General features: G+C 34.5%; 1 protein-coding gene and 2 pseudogenes across 2 annotated transcripts in view; 2 read left to right on the top strand and 1 right to left on the bottom strand.

Annotated features, from left to right (window-relative positions):
- KNL1 (kinetochore scaffold 1) overlaps positions 1-9934 on the top strand; it is a 37842-nt gene extending 27908 nt beyond the window's left edge. For both annotated transcript variants that reach the window (XM_039843876.1, XM_039843877.1), the window contains exons 18-26: positions 1213-1290; positions 1442-1481; positions 2367-2468; positions 2908-3008; positions 5165-5233; positions 6036-6145; positions 6341-6459; positions 7140-7262; positions 8234-9934. In XM_039843876.1, coding sequence (XP_039699810.1) covers positions 1213-1290; positions 1442-1481; positions 2367-2468; positions 2908-3008; positions 5165-5233; positions 6036-6145; positions 6341-6459; positions 7140-7262; positions 8234-8369 — 878 coding nt within the window. In that variant the 3' untranslated portion in view covers positions 8370-9934. The remainder of the gene's footprint in view (positions 1-1212; positions 1291-1441; positions 1482-2366; positions 2469-2907; positions 3009-5164; positions 5234-6035; positions 6146-6340; positions 6460-7139; positions 7263-8233) is intronic.
- LOC120587267 (uncharacterized) lies at positions 5797-5915 on the bottom strand (annotated as a pseudogene).
- LOC120587282 (uncharacterized) lies at positions 7335-7453 on the top strand (annotated as a pseudogene).
- Positions 9935-17787: the final 7853 nt, after the last annotated feature.

Below are 17787 nucleotides of genomic sequence, written 5' to 3'. Positions count from 1 at the left end.
AAATTCACCTCTCTCTCATCTTTAAAATACCAACAACCACACTGTGTTCTCTAGGTACCACTATTAAATGGCTCCCTGTTTCTTTCTTGTTCCTTTATTATTCCTTGAGCAATAAATACTCACTGAGTGCCATGTACAGTGCTCTGTGCCAAGAATACTGTGGTGATTAAAAACAAAAACTATATGCCCTATGGAGCTTTTAGTTTAGAAGAGAATATGAGAATTAAATAATGTTATATAATAAGTGCTATGGAAGAGAAGTTACATGGTGCTCTAAGGTCCTGAAACAGAATTCTGACCTAGCTGAGTAGGAAAGGCTTCCCTCTGAGGAAGCAACAGTTCAGCTAAGATCCAAAGAATGAGTAGGAGTTAAAGTGAGAAGGGAGGGGAAAGCAGCCTATTTAAGATAGCTAACACATGCAGAAGCCATTCTGTGGGAAAGAATGTACCAAGAAGAAGGGTCTGAAATAAGACCAGTGTGGCTAGAATAGAGCAAAAGGGAATATTGTCTAAGCTGTAACTGGAGAGGTCTAGGGGCTAGGCCAAAGACAGCCTTTTAAGTATTGTTTACTTTTTCTTGTAACAGTGAACAGCCATTTGAATGGTGTTAAGCACTGGCTGCAATGTAGAGATTGGATTTGAATAGATCAAGAGTAAGTGTAAGAAGTTCAGTAATTATTGGACTGGTGTGGTTAAGAAAGGGCAGTAGCTTATATTAAGGGAGGCTGGTGGTAGTGAAGAAAAAAAGTAGATTCAAAAAATATTTTTGAGGTAAAAATCTAAACTTGGATTGGATATGAGGAGAGTGGAATTTTAAGGATGACTCGAAGGTTTTAAAAACAAGTTAAAAATTTTTAAATGTATGTGTATGCATTTATATATATGTATCTGTTCCTGCTTAGTCCACGGGGTTGCCTAATAATAACTTTGATATATGCAAATTTATATAAACAATTTCCGACTCAAAGTGGCTCCTGAGAGGCTATTAGGGATCATTACCATATGGCTCAAAGTTCAGTTGCCTACCTCTAGAAGCAGATTTTTGTATGAAATTATAATTATAGCTCGGTGCTTATTGGCAAGGAAAGGTGGGAGAAAGATGCATGTTTGTGAAATATTCTTAACAATTAATTTTGGGACCATCTATTCTTTTCATCTCCAGTGGTTTAATTGTTTTTGACTGAGTTATTCTAATGCACATTTTCTACCTAGAAACTAAGAATTTGGAGGATAAAGAGAAAAACAGTTCTGTGGAAGAATGGGATTCTGAAATGAGAGCTGCAGAGAAAGGTAACCGAATTAATTAAGGAGATAAATAGAAAAAAAATCTGTTCTGAATTTGTTTATTTAGGTAAGATTGAGAGAATTTTCAATAAAACAGATGATTTTTATAGCAACATTTCTGTATGTCCATTCTGATTGATTTTTTTCCCCCCCAAAGAACTGGAACAGCTGAAAACTGAAGAAGAAGAGCTTCAAAGGTCAGCCTTCATTCTGAGTGTTAGAAAATATGCTAAACTTCACGTGGCTAAATGACTTCCTGCCTTCAGGAACTAACAAGATTGGGGACATGAATATTGACTAAGGCTAACTCAGGACTTCTACTCTACTTTGACCTTGACCGTGGAGGCCATCTTAGTTGACAGTATTTTCTGTGCACTGTTGTTTTCAGGGCATTAACTCAAGGTAGTATTTCTCAAGCTTGAATAATATCAGGATCCTTTTAAAGAAAATAAACCTAGCATTAAACTATTCTTATATTGTACTTTTATGTTATGCTTAAGTAAGTATAAGTAAGTATAAAATGGTGTATACTCACGGAGTCTTCATTAACTTAATAAGACTAAAAGAAATAATAATGACAAAGCCAGTAAAATTTCAGTTGACAACATTAATTTGGCAGGTGACAGTGTTTGGCTGAAATTAAACTGATGCTAGCAAAATGATGACTAACAAAACATAGTTTTATTTAGATCTAATAAACTAAACAAAACCAGAGGCAGATACCAAAATTATGGCATGTCTCACTTTTAAGATGAGTATTCTCATGATCTGCATTATGCTTATATTTTATCATCAAAATGAAAATGTAAATTTTAATAAAAATCTTAACGTATGAACCCCCAAGCATATCTTTATGGATCCTATTTTCAGAGCCCTTGATTTAGGCCATTCCTAATTGACCGCACTTCTAGATTAATGCTCATAAAAAAATAAAAAAACTGAAAATGCAAAAATGGACGCTATTCACCTCATTGGGGTGCATGTAGCATGTGACTTCTTGTCATAAATCTTCTATTTTAATAGAATCTGAATTCTCTAACAACAGACTTATCTTTTCTGTGAATACCTCATTTGATTTGCAGAAATCTCTTTGAACTGAAGGTACAGAAAGAACAGATCCTTGCTCAAATAGACTTAGTGCAAAAACAAACAAATAGAACTGAAGAGCTACTGGATAAGTCAAGGTAAGGAAAAGCAGGTGTCAGTAGTCTGTGTTTCATCCTGTGCCTCTGTGGTTATCTAAACCTAGAGCAGTTAACATGTATCTGTAGCATGTATCACTGTTTTTAGCATGAAAGAGTCAATGTCCTTAACACTAAGTTGAAAGTATACAAGGTGGGAGAGCTATGGAATTATAATTTTAAAGTATTTAACACTTTATATTGCCCAGACTTGGTTTTTCTCTGTGTACAACTCAAGATTGAGTGAACTCTTTATTTCTTTCAAAAATGTAAGTTTGTACATTCATAATATTCGAATTAAAATATTGTCTCCCAATCCAGTAGAAAAACTCTTAGCAGCCACTGCTGGTACTGTTTTTGGTGGTATCCAAAGTTAACTCTCTCTTCTTATCTCAAAAAAGTGTGTTTTTTTGGGGGGGGGTTCTTATTTATCTCTCTCTAGCTTGTCTGAGTGGGATGTCATTGAATGGAGTGATGATCAAGCTGTATTCACCTTTCTTTATGACACAATAGAACTCATCATCACCTTTGGCGAGCCAGTAGGTGAGTAGCAAAAGTAAGATAATTCTTCTATAGAAAAATATATGGCTAAACTCAAATCTTTAATACAATAATAACTATTGACATAATGAAAGCACTGCTGAAAATCTTAGAACAGGCAATCACTAATTAGTGGGAATAGAATTTTATTTTTATTTTACTAGATAGAGTAAAAAATTCAGCTAGTTGAAAGTTGGCCTTTGCAAAATTAGACAATAGAAATTTTGCCTATCCAAATAGTGGATCAACATGCTATTCACATCTATTTACTCTGACTGCCTTTTTTCTATCTGTTGTTTGTGATAGAGGATTTACTGTAATGGCTGGTAACTCTTGACTGCTTTTTTGTACTTCAGTTAACCTAAAACATTTATTGGAAGTTTTGCATGTATTGTCGGGCTTATCAAAGTAGGTAGATATCACTATATGGTAACTGGAGAGAGTCCTAGCTATTTTGTTGGAGTCTCCTGTCAGTATCTTTAGGTCTTTTCTTTGAAACAGTTAGCTTCATTATAGCCAACTATGGGTAAATGTGGCCAAATTGGAACCTAGGATCTTTACAATCACCCAGCCTCCAAACATGATTCTCCTTAAAAGTTTCTTTTCTCAATGTATACTATCAACTTCCATCCAGGTCCAAAATTAAAGGTTAGGAATCACTCTAAACCTCTTTCTTCCTTACCAGGCATATCCAAATCATCAACAAGACTTATTGATTTTAATGTTCATCCACTTTTCTTGACTTCTTCTGTCAACAGTCATCTGTAACCTAAATGACTACAATAACATTCCAACCAGTCTTTCTGGATCTTTTCTTTTTCCTTTCCAGTTCATTCTCCTTCCTGTAGCTATAATGACTGTTGAAAATCTGATCATGCCCCTACTACTACTATTAGACTAATGATCAAAATATTTAATATAGCCTGTAAAACCCTGCGTGAATTGCATTTTCTCTCTTTTCCTGCCTCATCTTACACTGTTCTCTGCATGTCAGCCACAGCAGCTTTCTTTTATTTTCTTAAAATATCATGGTCCTTCATTCTCAGTCATATGCCATCTTACCTCACAACCATCATACTGATGTTTCTTATACCAGGAAACTCTTTCCCCGTCTTGGTCCATTCGGGCTGCTATAACAAAAATACCATAAACTAGGCAGCTTGTAGCAACAGAAATTTATTTGTCGCAGTTCTGGAGGTTGAAGTCCAAGATCAGGAAGCCAGCATGGTTAGGTGAAGGCCCTCTTTTGGGTTGCAGGCTTCTCATCGTATCCTCACATGATAGAAGGCCAAGCTTGCTCTCTGGAGTCTCTTTTATAAGAAGTCTCTACTATCATGACTTAAGCACCTCCCAAAGATCCCACTTCGTAATACCATCACATTGGACATTCGGATTTCAACATATGAATTTGGAAGAGACACAAATATTCAGATCATAGCACCCTGTCTTCACTAAATAAATTCCTACTGATTTCCTTAACAGCTCAGCTCATTTATCACTTTCTTGGGAAAGCTTTCCCTGACTCTAATTTTACCTATTCCCTCTGCTACTTGCTCTCCTGTTGTATGTTCTCATTGCTTCCTGCAGTTTTCCTTAATAGTGTTCATCACAGTTTGTAGTTCTTGATGTGTTTATTAGTGCAATTGTTTCTGTGTTCCCCTGAGCTATAAGGTTCTTGAGAGTGTAGATCGATCATGTCTGTTTGTCTCACTGTTGAAAAGAATCAGAATTTGAGGACAGTAGATAATGCTAGAGTCTGGAGGAAGAAGCAGCTATCCTGGCTACCTTAAACTCATTAATGTAATGCTAAAAACATAAATAATTTTTACTGTATTCGTCAAAGATAATAAGTGAGGGAGGTCATAGCCTTTTTCTTTATATAGTTCCTGAAATTAATATTATCTTTGCACAGAAGTTAAGGGTCAAAGGACCCTTAACTCTAAATGTACTACTCTTTAAATTTCCTTCAAAGGCCTGCCAATCAGTAAAGGCTCAGGGGAGCCTTTACTACAAAGAATAATATGATTCAAGGATGAACCTTCAACTGCCTGTGAAAAAACCCTGTTACCCAGAAAGAGCAGGACTCTAAAATACTGAGTTGTATGTGGCTTAAAATCAGATAATAAAAGGAAATACTGTTCTTATTCTCTTCTTCCTAGTTGGTCTCCCTTTCCTGAACAAGGCTTATAGGAAGATTGTTGACCTGAAATTTCAATCTCTGTTAGATGGTAAGTTCAAAACATTTAAGCAACTAAATTTTTTTTTTTGAGAACTTTCACATACTAAGTTAAATATAAACAATGATAATAATAATTTGTCCTTACAAATGTATATTAAACATAAAACTGTTTAGATAATGTTCCAAATATTGGGTAGGTTTTTAAAGAAATGATTTATTTTTATTCTTATTATTAGATCTTGAGAAATGATTAATAATAATAGCTATTTCCATAATTTAAAAATTATGAGTACTTATTCTGTATCAGGCATGTGTATTACTTAACATCAACACTATGAGGTAGGTATTATTCCCCATTTTACAAATTAGGAAACTACAACTCAAAAAAATTAAGCATGGTGCTTAGGATCACTCAGGTAATAAGGAAAGCCAGGATTTAAATTCAGGTTAAGCCCATGCTCTTAATCAAGTTCTGTTCTGTATGTGATAAAGCCTTGAGTTTTCATAAGAATGTCTTACATTCGCCATATATGTTGATATATGTGTTTGAAAATAAAATGGAGAGGCTATTTAGACACCTAGTGGTTTGGAGGTATTTCTTTTTTTTTCCAACACCTATAGCACCTGGTATTCCTAGGTGGTCTCCCATCCAAGTACTAACCAGGCCCAACCCTGCTTAGCTTCCGAGATCAGGTGAGATTGGGCACGTTCAGGGTGGCATGGCAGTAGACAGTTTGGAGGTATTTCTAGTTTATGTAGTATTTCTAGCGTGTGTGTACACACACACACATACACACACACATATGAATAATAAGTAAATCCGTGCTCTTGGTTTTTTTTCTCTTCCTCAGAGGATAAAGCTCCTCCTTCCTCCCTTTTAGTTCATAAGCTTATTTTCCAGTACATTAAAGAGCAGGAGTCCTGGAAGAAGAAATGTACAACACAGCACCAGGTACCCAAGGTAAATTCCGATTGAAGTATATAAAGGAAAATTATGTTATCTGTCTCAAAAAGCAGAACTGAAATTTCATATATATAATAGTGGATCCTGAAATGATAAATATGTTAAATTGTTTAACTTTGGGAGGGTTCTTTATAAAAGAGGCACTAAACACTGAAATGTTTTTATAATTTATTATTCTTTTATTTTTCTCAGATGCTTCAAGAACTCTCACTGGTAATAAGCCACTGCAGACTCCTTGGAGAAGAGATTGAGTTTTTAAAGAGATGGGGACCAAATTATAACCTAATGAACATAGATGTGAATAATACTGAGTAAGTATATTAGTTCCCTAGGGCTGCCATAACAGTGTACTACAAAATGGGCGGCTTAAACAACAGAAATTAATGTCTGACAGTTCTGGAGGCTAGAAGTCTGAGAACAAAGTATCAGTAGAGCTGGTTCCTGCTGGGGGCTGTGAAAGAGAATCTGTTGCATGCCTCTTTCCTAACTTCTGGTGATTTGCTGGCAATCTTTGGCATTTCTTGACTTGTAAACATATAACCCTAATATCTGCTTTTATCTTCACATGATGTTTTTTCTGTATGTATGTTTGTGTCCAAATGTCCCCATGTTATAAGGACACCAGTCATTTTGGATCAGGGGCCCACCATATTCCAGTAGGAACTCGTAACTAATTAAATCTGCAAGGACCCTGTTTCCAAATAAGGCCACATTCTGAGGTTCTGGGGGTTAGGGCTTCAACATGAGAATTTTGAAGAGACACAGTTCAAACATAACAGTAAGTAATCAGTTGAAAATGTATTAAAATAATTTATTTTATTTATGGGTTTCATAATAATATTTTGTTCCAGATGTTTTACCCTCTGTCCATTTGATAAGGACAAGAAACAATGTATACCTAAATTTCACATGCCAGTGTAAAAGGAAAATATATTTGTGTTTCATTCTATTTTTATTTTATATTTTTAATTGAGGATCTTGTCTTTTACAGATTGAAGCTTTTATTCTCCAGCTCTGCAGCATTTGCAAAGTTTGAGATAACTTTGTCTCTCTCAGTCCATTATCCATCTGTTCCGTTACTTTTCTCCATTCAAAATCACCTTGGAAACATTGGGTGAGTGAAGGGCCTGCAGGATAGGGCTTCCAACAACTTTTTTACTTTTGTTATGTCATTTGAAAGATACCTGTCTATGGCCATGCTACCCTGAACAAGCCCAATCCTGTCTGATCTCAGAAGCTAAGCAGGGTCGGGCCTGGTTAGTACTTGGATGGGAGACCACCTAGGAAGATCAGGTGCTGTAGGCGTAAAAAATAAAAAAAAATAAGGGATTTTAAGCTGACAAGGTCCTTGCAATCTGTGAAGTCAACCAAGGGTTGCCTCGCCAAAAAAGAAAGAAAGAAAGATCCTTTAAAGTGGTCAGCAAATGAATAGACAATAGTGAAAGCCAAATGTTACTTGTCTCTGACTTCATTTTGAAGAATTGGTTCTTTTAAAGTCAGTGACCTTCATTACTATCTCCAGGGGATACTGGAGACCATTGGTTTGTTCCTTTATACTTGCACCACTTTTTGAACACTCAACTAAAACAGGAATCAAGAAGGAAAAATTCCTGCATAAACTTAGCCCAGGTTATATATGAACAACTTTTATGGCCTTAAAAACAGAATAATAATTTAAAAACTGTGCGGTCATAATGCTTTTGTCAATTAGTCTATGGAACCAGACCTAAAAATATTTCATTCCTACTATATATTTTGTGACTTTTTAGACACACTACTAACAGATTGTAAGATAGAGTTTAGAATGTGCCCACCTCAAATCTATCAGCAAACACCAACAGTTTAGATTTTTATAGCCAGAGAAAACAGTTAGGTCAAGATACCTCACAATTATATACAGAATTGGTTCTTAGGCCTTGTTTTTAGAATATCAATTCAAACTGGATAGCCTAATTTAAGCATTTATTCCAGAAATGCTTATGTGTGCTCTCTGGGAGACTCAGAGATTTTGTACAAAAACATGAATTCTACTTAAAGGCAGATAAGTGTGAGTTTCCAGGAAAAATAATCTTTTGTTCTTTTCAGCCGCGATGAAATTGCTGCCCTTCTATCTAAAGTGCCACTGGAGGACAACTACCTAAAAAATGTAGTCAAGCAAATTTACCAAGATCTGCTTCAGGGCTGCCATTTCGACCAGTGGACCCATGGACCACAGCTGTAACAACCAAGCACAGTACACTTAATAATGATGTTATGTCAGAGTCTCCACTGCTATTTAATCTTTGTCTTTAGTTCCTAGAAAGAAGCCTAGTAAAATGCCTAATGCCTTTTTATGATGTTATAGTTAATTTGTAGAGTTAGTTTTTTAATCTCTACAGTCAGGAATAATGAAAGGCCTCAAACAGCCTGCTATCAACTTGCTCATCTTTCTCCTAAAAGTTTAGTAGAACACTGAGGGAAAATTTCTCTTAACTAAAGTGGTGCTTTCTGCTTTAGTACAAGCCCTAAGGAGTAACTAAAGTATAAGAGGTGGTATCACCACTGACAAAAACAAGCCATTTCCCCACATATAGAGTTATGATATTCAGGTTGCCTGGCTTCTGCCTAGAAGATATTTCTGGAATACAGACATGTCCGTCTACAAACTACTCATCTTCCTTTTTCCCCATTCCAGAAATGTTATTAAGAGAAAGCAATAGCACTCAACTATTGGATTGGCTGCCTTCTTTTCTTGGGGGGCCTTGCCTCCTTTTATTATATGTTTATTAGTGTTTTCTTAATAAGTATAATTTTGTAGGGAAAGTTTGTTCATTTTGGCCCAGTACATATATGTAAATATATTGATTTTGCATTCGTGATGTAGTAAGGAGATGTATATATAAGTACACAGAGATGTATGTATAGAGAGGTACCCTTCTGCCCAGGCAATTTCCATCTTTCTGAAAGATACCTTACAGCATTATTCTCAGCTCCTTTTATTAAATAAATACACTTCAAACAATATCATACCCAAAATACCAGCTTTGTCAAATTCTGGCAATAGTAATGAACTTAGTGTAAGTATGGGTTTCTGAAGCCATACCCTTCTCATATACAAAAATAAAAATATCCATTGATATTGAATGATCAATACTATCTGTGAGATAAATATAAAAAAAATTTCATCCAAACTTTAGTCAAATCCTAATCATGATAATTTTTGTTTACTTTATATTTATTCTAAACTGAAATATATTTGCATTTTTAAACTAATTCACCTTAAAATTTTGCTTTGTACGTTAAGATCAGGTTAAAATCCTATGGGTCTCATGAATGTTATCTTCCCTCTTGGTTTGCTTTGACTTCTGAGTTATAAGTCAAAAGATTACATGGTCTTTTAAGCTTCAAAAGTCAATTTGAAACTCATTTGCCATAAAAATCAAGATGTAGATGTTTTCTATTTTCACAAACTCCTTGAAAAACTTTTAAAATCACCAATATGGTCTATTTCCCATTGAACTTAAATTACTTTTCTTACTAGAGTTGTTTTATTTATTTTCTGTAAGCCTAAAAAGTAGTTTTGTTTTGTGCATTTTGGTAACCTGGAGTGACCAGTTCCAAGAATGATTTGGCTTGTAATGATGGTCTCTGCTTTCTTGGATTTGGAGTACAGAATTGTGATATTTACTTAGTTATTTGATTTTGTTCCAAGTATTGGCTATTTTTATTAAATTTTTGGGAAGTTTTCCTTCACTGACTGGAAGCAGATTATTTTTTGCACTATTAAAATAAGTTTATTATATGAAATCTTTTTAAAGCAGTGTCTCTTTATGAAGTGAAGAGTGTTTTTACCCTGTATCCAATAGACCTTTGAAGATATGCCAAAGAAAGCTCTAAGAACATCCACTTATTTGAAAACCAAAATAAGATTAAAATATGCCAGGACCTGAGTATAAGAACCAGGTATAAACCACAGTTACCCTGTCTCTCAAGGACAATAAAAGAAAACTGTTTTGAAGTTTCTCAAAAAACTCATTTCTACAAACTAATAGAGTGGTTCTCAAAGTATAGTTTGAGAACTATACTTTATATAAGTACACAGAGATGTATGTATAGAGAGGTACATCAGTATACATCAGTATAGCATCAGCCTCCCCCAAATCTGCTGAATCAGAGAAACTCTAGGAGTGGGAACTAGCCATCTGTGGTGTTTTTTCACTTTTTTTAAAAACAATTTTATTGAACTATATTTCACATAATCATGATTTGCCATTTAAAGTGTACAATTGAATGGTTTTTAGTATATTCACAGATATGTGCACGTATCACCACAATCAATTTTAGAACAGTCTCATCACCTCAAAAAATAAAAATAAAAAACCCGCTTTTCAACAAATGGTGCTGGGAAAATTGGATATCTACATACAAGAGAATAAATTTGGACCCTTATACCATATTCAAAAATTAACTCAAAATTGATCAAAGACCTAAACATAAGAGCTGAAACTATTAAACGTTCAGCAGAAAACATAGGGCTAAATCCTCATGTCATCATGACATGTATGGCAATGGAATTATAGAGATGACAAAAGAGAAGGAACAAAAACTAGACTTCTTCAAAATTAGAAACGTATGTACATCAAAGGATATTATCAAGAAAGTGAAAAAAAGAATGGGAGAAAGTATTTGCAAATCATATATCTGGTAAGAGTCTAGTATCCAGAATATATAAAGAATTCTTACAACATAACAAATAGACAAACAACCCAATTTTTAAGATAGACAAAGGACTTGAATAGACATCTCTACAAAGAAGATATACAAATGGCCAACAAGTAAATACATGAAAAAGATGTTTGATATCATTAGTCATTAGGGAAATGCAGGTTCAAACCACAAGGAGATACCACTTTATATATATTAGGTTGGGCATAATTTTTAAAAAAAGGAAAATAAGCACTGGAGAGGATGTGGGAAATTTGGAGTCTTGTGTATTGCTGGTGGGAATGTAAAATGATGCAGCCACTATGGAAAACAGTTTCAGTTTCTCAAATGTCGAACACAGAACTACCTTATGACCCAGCAGTTCTACTCCTAGGTAGATATCCAAAAGAATTGAAAACAGGGACTTGAAAAGATAAATGTATATCAAGGTTCATAGCAGCATTATTCACAATAGCCAAAATGTAGAAACAAATCAGGTGTCTATCAACATAAGAATAAACAAAATGTGGTTTATACATAGGATGGAATACTATTCAGCCATGAAAAGGACTAAATTTTGATACATGTTAAATATAAATAGACCTAAAAAATATTATGCTTAGTGGAAAAATTGGATATCCACATACAAGAGAATAAATTTGGACCCTTATACCATATTCAAAAATTAACTCAAAATGGATCAAAGACCTAAACATAAGAGCTGAAACTATTAAATGTTCAGCACAAAAGGACAAATAATATATGATTCCACTTATATTGAGGTAATTACAGACCTTATTCAGTTGTACTAGTTTTTACATATAACTCATTTACATGTATGTGTATAGATTTATGCAGTTTTACCCCATGGATAGATTTGTGTAACCACCACCACAGTCAAGATACAGAACTCCATCACCAGAGGGTTATGATTCCCTTTTGCTACCACTTTATAGTTACACTCACAGCTTCATCCTTATCCTCTGGCAACCACTAACCGGTTTTTCATCTCTAATTTTATCAGTTTTAGAATGTTATATAAATGGAATTTAAGGTATGTAACCTTTTGATACTGGCTTTTTTTTTTCATTTGGCATAATGACTGATGTTTATCCAAGTGTGTAAGTATTTTCTTCCTTTTTATTACGGAGGATTATTCCCACTGTATGGATGTACCATAGTGTGTTTAACCATTGACCCACTGAAGGGCATTGGGTGTTTCCAGTTTTGAGTTACTACAAATAAAGTGGCTATGAATATTTATATACAAGTCTTGTATGAACATACATTCTTATGTCTCTAAGTACCCAAGAAAGTGTTTGCTGGATCATAGGACAAGTGTATATTTAGTTTTACAAGAAACTGTCATACTACTTTCCAGGGTGGCCTCACCATTTTATATTCACACCAGCAATCCATGAGAGATCCAGTTTCTCCGCATCCTCATCAGCATTTAGATTGGCACTGTTTTTTATTTTCACCATTCTGATAAATATATAATGATACTATTGTGATTTAAATTTATATTTCCCTTGTAACATCTTTCTGTATGCTTATTTAACATCTGTATATCTTTGGTGAAATGTCTGTTCATGTCTTTTGCCCATTTTCTAATTGGATTTTTTTTTTTTACTGTTGAGTTTTGAAAGTTCTTTAAACATACAAGTCTTTTGGTAGATGCGTGGTTTGCAAATGTTTATTCCCAGTCTATAGCATGTTGTTTCATCCTCTTAACAGTCTTTGCAGAACAAACTTCAAATTTTGATGAAGTCCAACTTAACAGTTTTTCTTTTATGGATTGTGTTTTTGGTGGCATGTCTAAGAACTCATCACTTAGTCCTAGTTCTTGAAGATCTTGTATGTTTTTCTAAAAGTTCTATAGTTTTATGTTTTACATTTAAATCTATGATCCATTTTGAAATAAGTTTTGTAAAAGGTTTGAGGTTTAGGTTGAGATTCATTTTTTCACTAGACCTAATAGCTTTAGCACCATTTTTGAAAAGCCTATCCTTCCTCTGAATTGATTTTTAAGAAATTAATGTTTTGCTGTGCAATATTTTTAATGTGGTAAAATATACATAACAATATTATTTTAATCATTCATAAATGTACGATTCAGTGATAGACATTCTAGTTCCTGATGCAAATGATTCTCTAGGCCCTAGAATATAGAGCATATACTAAAGAAAGAAATTGCTAAATCAAAGGATATATAAATCTTAAATTTCAGTAGATAATGCTAAATTGTTTTCAAAAGTGTATCAATGTTTCCTACAACCAAATTTAGAAGATATAATATTCTTTATTCTATCTTCTAAAACTTTATAATTTTCTCATTCACATTCAGATCTTCAATATACCTAAAATTGGTTTTTATATATATCAGATAGCAGTTCATTTTTTTCCCTAAATGGATACCCAATTGTCCAAGCATCATTTATTAAAAAGGTCATCCTTTCCCTAGTGACAAATTATCTGTGATAACCTCTGTCATAAATCAAGAATCCATATATGCATGGGTCTGTTTCTGAATTCTCTTTTTTCCATTAATCTACTTGTCTATAGCTGAGCCAATAAAACACTCTCTAAATCACTATAGCTTTAAGAGAAGTTTTGATTTGCAATGACATGGATGGATCTAGAAGTTATTATGCTGAATGAAATAAGTCAGAGAAAGATAAATACCATATGATTTCACTTATATGCAGAATCTAAGAAACAAAAAGAACAAACTAATCAAAAACAGACTCACGAATATAGTGATGGCCAGGGGGAGGGTGGGTTGGGGGGCTGGAAGAATGGGGTAAAGAGTTAAAGAAGTAGAAATTAGTAGTTGATAGATGGTCACTGGGATGGGGAGTACGGTATAGGGAATGCAGTTAGCATTAATGTAATGGGTAGGTGGAGAGCCAGAGGAAAGAGCAATTAGGGAGATTGTTTTATAAACTATACAAATGTCTAATCAATATACTGTATTCTTGAAACTAATAATAAAATTTTTTTTAAAGTTTTGATATCTGGAGAAGAAAGTTCCGTCATTTTATTTTTTAAGATTGCCTTGGCTAGTCTTAGCCTTTTGCATTTCCACGTGACATTTAGGATCAGATTGTGAAGATGCAAAAACAGGAAAGGGAAACTTGTTGGGATTTTTATTGATAGCACTGAATCTATAGATCAATTTGAGGGGAATTGGCATATATACAATTCCGAACCTCCAATCCATAACTATGATGTCTCTTCATTAATCTTTAAAGCCTTTCAATAAAATTTTATGTTTCCCAATTGTGATTGTATATATAGTTTATTAGATTTACTGTTACTTTTTGATTTTGTAAAATGCATCATTTTTCAAATGTCATTATTTTTCCTAGTATATGAAATACAATGTTTTTGTATATTGATTTTGTGTACAGCCACCTTGCTAAACTCTTATTAATTCTAATAGTTTATGAAATTTCTTTTCAATTTTTTAATATACATAATCATACCATTTACAAAGTTGAGTTTCATTTCTGCCTTTATAATAGTTATTCCCTTTGTTTCTGTTTCTTGCTTTAATGCGCAGTGATGATTAGAGGTGGTGACAGACAGGCATCTTTGTCTTATTTTCATCTCAAAGGATAGCTCTAAAGTTTCACCATTAAATGTGATGTTTACAAAAGGCTTTTATGTTGTTACTGTTGCTGTTATACCTATTGTCCGGTTAAGTTCTCATTTACTCCTAGTTTTTAAAAGGTTTAACATGAATAGATATTGAAGTTTTATCACATGCTTTATTTTTGTCTGCTGTAATGATCATATGATTTTACTCCTCTTATCGGTTCTTGTAAACACAACTGGCATTCATATTATCAGGATGGAATTATTGCAGGAATCAATGTTGTGAGAGCAATATGTAGTTGTCCACAGCTAAATATACAGACAGCACAGCTCTAAAACAGAACACATATTCTGTCTAAAATATGTTCCTATGTCAAACTAAGAAGCACATATGATTCTTTAAACACTAGCTTATTCGGTTCCCCAAAAAAAACTGTTGGCATTTTTTACTGAGATCATGTTATATTAAATCTAAAGATCAACTATTGGAGAACTGATATCTTTAAAATGTTGAGCCTTCCAATACAAGTAGATAGTAAGCTTTTCTTTTTGTATCCTTCTTTAATATCTCAAAGTTTCCTTCATATAGGATGTGCACTTTTCTTGTTGTTTATTTCGAGATATTTTATATTTTTGTTACAGTTTTAAAATTATCATCAAAAATAAAAATATATTAATACTAAAAATTCAAACGATACATAAAAGAATACAGATGAAGGCAAAGTCATCCAAAAGCTTGTAAGTGAGCATCCTCCCACATAGTAAGTTTCCTTAGCTATAAAGGGCAATGACTGTTGGGTAGGCAATCAATAGTGATTGCCACAAATCCCATTGAGATTTCTATTGGGAACTCACTGATTCTGGAGAATTTTCAAGTTTATAATATTGAGCCTTCTCCTCAGGGAACATAGTTTTAGATATTTCTCTATGTAGGTCCTGAACATTTCTAAAAGTTTATTCCTATATATTTATGGTTTTTGTTCTTCTGTGAATGGCATCTTTTTTCTATTACATTGTCTAATTGGTTATTAGCATTTGGTAAAGCTATGATTTTATATTTGCAATTAGTTACACTAATGTCTTTTTATCCCTTCAACTATCCGGGTATATAATCGTATTTGTAAATCTTTTCCAACATTTGCATCTTCTATTATTTATTTTTTATTATCTCATTATTTCATTCTTTTATTATGACAGTGGCACTTCCTAAACAATAGTAAATAATAGTGACAATAGACAATTTTGTCCTTGGTTTTAATGGAAGTGTTTCCAACGCTTCACCACTGAGCAAATGATGGCAGCTCATTTATCTGTATTTTTTTCTTTTTACCTTTTCTTCTCCTTAATCAGAAATTTATGTTGAATTTTATTGATTTTTCAAAATGATGAAATTAACCATATTCTTTTCTCCTTGACCTATTAATGTGGTCAATTATAATAAAAGAATTCCTAATGTTGAATCATCCTTGCACTACTCAAATGGATCACTTGGACACTGGGTTTCCCTTTCTGGATTTCTCTTCGTATGCTTCAGGCCGACTATGCTGAAGTTATTTTTCTCGAGACAAAAGATTAGGTTTCTGCTGATTGTGAGTTTTGGTCTTATCAGAGGTTGCCTGCCTTCTTGAGATTTCAGATAGGTCACTTAGGTTGTAATTAAGAATATGTCCCAAACTTTTTAATTACACATTTATATAAATATTCTCATGAATTGCTAATTTAACTGTTAGTGAGAAATCTAGTTTGTCTTATTTCAAAGTTCTTAGTGGTTTGTCTTAGAGGAAAGGAACAGAAAACTACTCAAATTATTTTAAGCAGAAAAAAATGGGAAGGGAGCTTTATTGGGGTATAGCGGTATCTCATAGACCTTAAGAACAGTAAGTGCTGCTGGGCCCCTGAGAACCTGGAAAAGAGATCTGGAAAGCAGTCAGAATTCAAAACTGTTCCCCCATCCCCCAAACTGTTTCTGTCTCAGACTCTCACTTTCTTAGTCTCTCAATTTCTTAATCTTTCTAGAAGGGGTTTCTCTCATTTGACATCCACACAGCCACAGGAATTTAATTTTAACGAAGGGTCAGTCATATGACTTCACTCAGCCAAGAGGGGCTATGGGTTTGCAGATGCTCTAAGGACGGGGGTGTGAAAAATAGGAGGTAACTGTGGGTACTTTTGGTATGGAAGGCAGTTCATTATTATCCCCAGGTACTATCTATAATCACTAAATTAGGTTAATTCTACTTCCAGAATGCTTCCTGAATCTGTTCTCATTGCTCTAACTCAAGCCTTCATCTCTTGCCTGAAATACTGCAAGAAGCTTCTTAACAGTTTTTGCTGTTACTCTCTCCTAATATCTATCCTTCAATGCTACAAGATAATGGTGTGAGGATTAAAGTTTACGAATTTTACAGCACTCCACAAACATAAAGTAGTGAAGAGAATATATCTAACCGTACTTGTTTGCTTACAAACTTTCAATGATTTTCCCATTATCTAAAGAATAAACACCAAAGCTCCATACATGGTCTTAAGCCTCTTCAACTATATGTAACTTTACAGTCTCATCACCTCTTAAACTTTTCCTCCCTTATTAAACAATACTGTTCTTAGACCAGGTTGTTAAATTTCCATGTCCAATATGATCTGCTTGTCTTCCATTGCTTCTCCTTCGTCCGAGAAACCCCTATTCACCTTTTAAAACCGGAATCACAGATCAGACTTTCCAGTAAAACACGATATGGTTTACCTTCCCAAAATCAGTGCCTCCTCCTTTTGGAGTCAGGTTGACTAATATTACAACCATTTCTTTCTCCCTCCTGGTAGTAGCTCGATTTCCCAGTTTCATCGAGATGTAGCTTCCTCAGCTCCATCACCTCTAGGGGCCTGGAAAGCGTCTGGCTCAGGGAATTTGACTGAGTCGGAAGCCCACCTTTAGATACTCAGGTTAACCGAAAATAGCTCTTTGGAACCAGACTATTTCCAAGAGTAGCTTAGGAGCTACGGCGGGGGCGTCCGCGGGCGGTGCACACTGGGAGATGTAGTCTCGGGCCGACTCCACTACTTCTTGGGAGTTGTAGTTCTCTATCTGGTAATGAGAAGGCGGCAACTCTAAAGTTTTGAGTAAGTCCTTAGGGTTAAAAGGAAGAAGGTAATTCTTAATATCATGCAAGATCAAGTTCCTTGGGCCTAGCTTTCCGGCTCGCGAGCAGCGCCGGGACAGGCTAGAAGGCGAATCCGAGACGTTACGTCGGCACGGGCGTGACTGCTCTAGAGGATTTGGCGGGATTTCCGAAAGCGGGCGGGCAGATCGCGCGCTGCTTGGGGAGGCCGAGTGCTGAGGAGAACTGAGACGTGCTCCC

Source organism: Pteropus medius, unplaced genomic scaffold, assembly GCF_902729225.1.
Source record: "Pteropus medius unplaced genomic scaffold, Ma_sr-lr_union100, whole genome shotgun sequence".
NCBI lineage: Eukaryota > Metazoa > Chordata > Mammalia > Chiroptera > Pteropodidae > Pteropus > Pteropus medius.
This window is presented reverse-complemented; position numbering and strand designations above follow the sequence as displayed.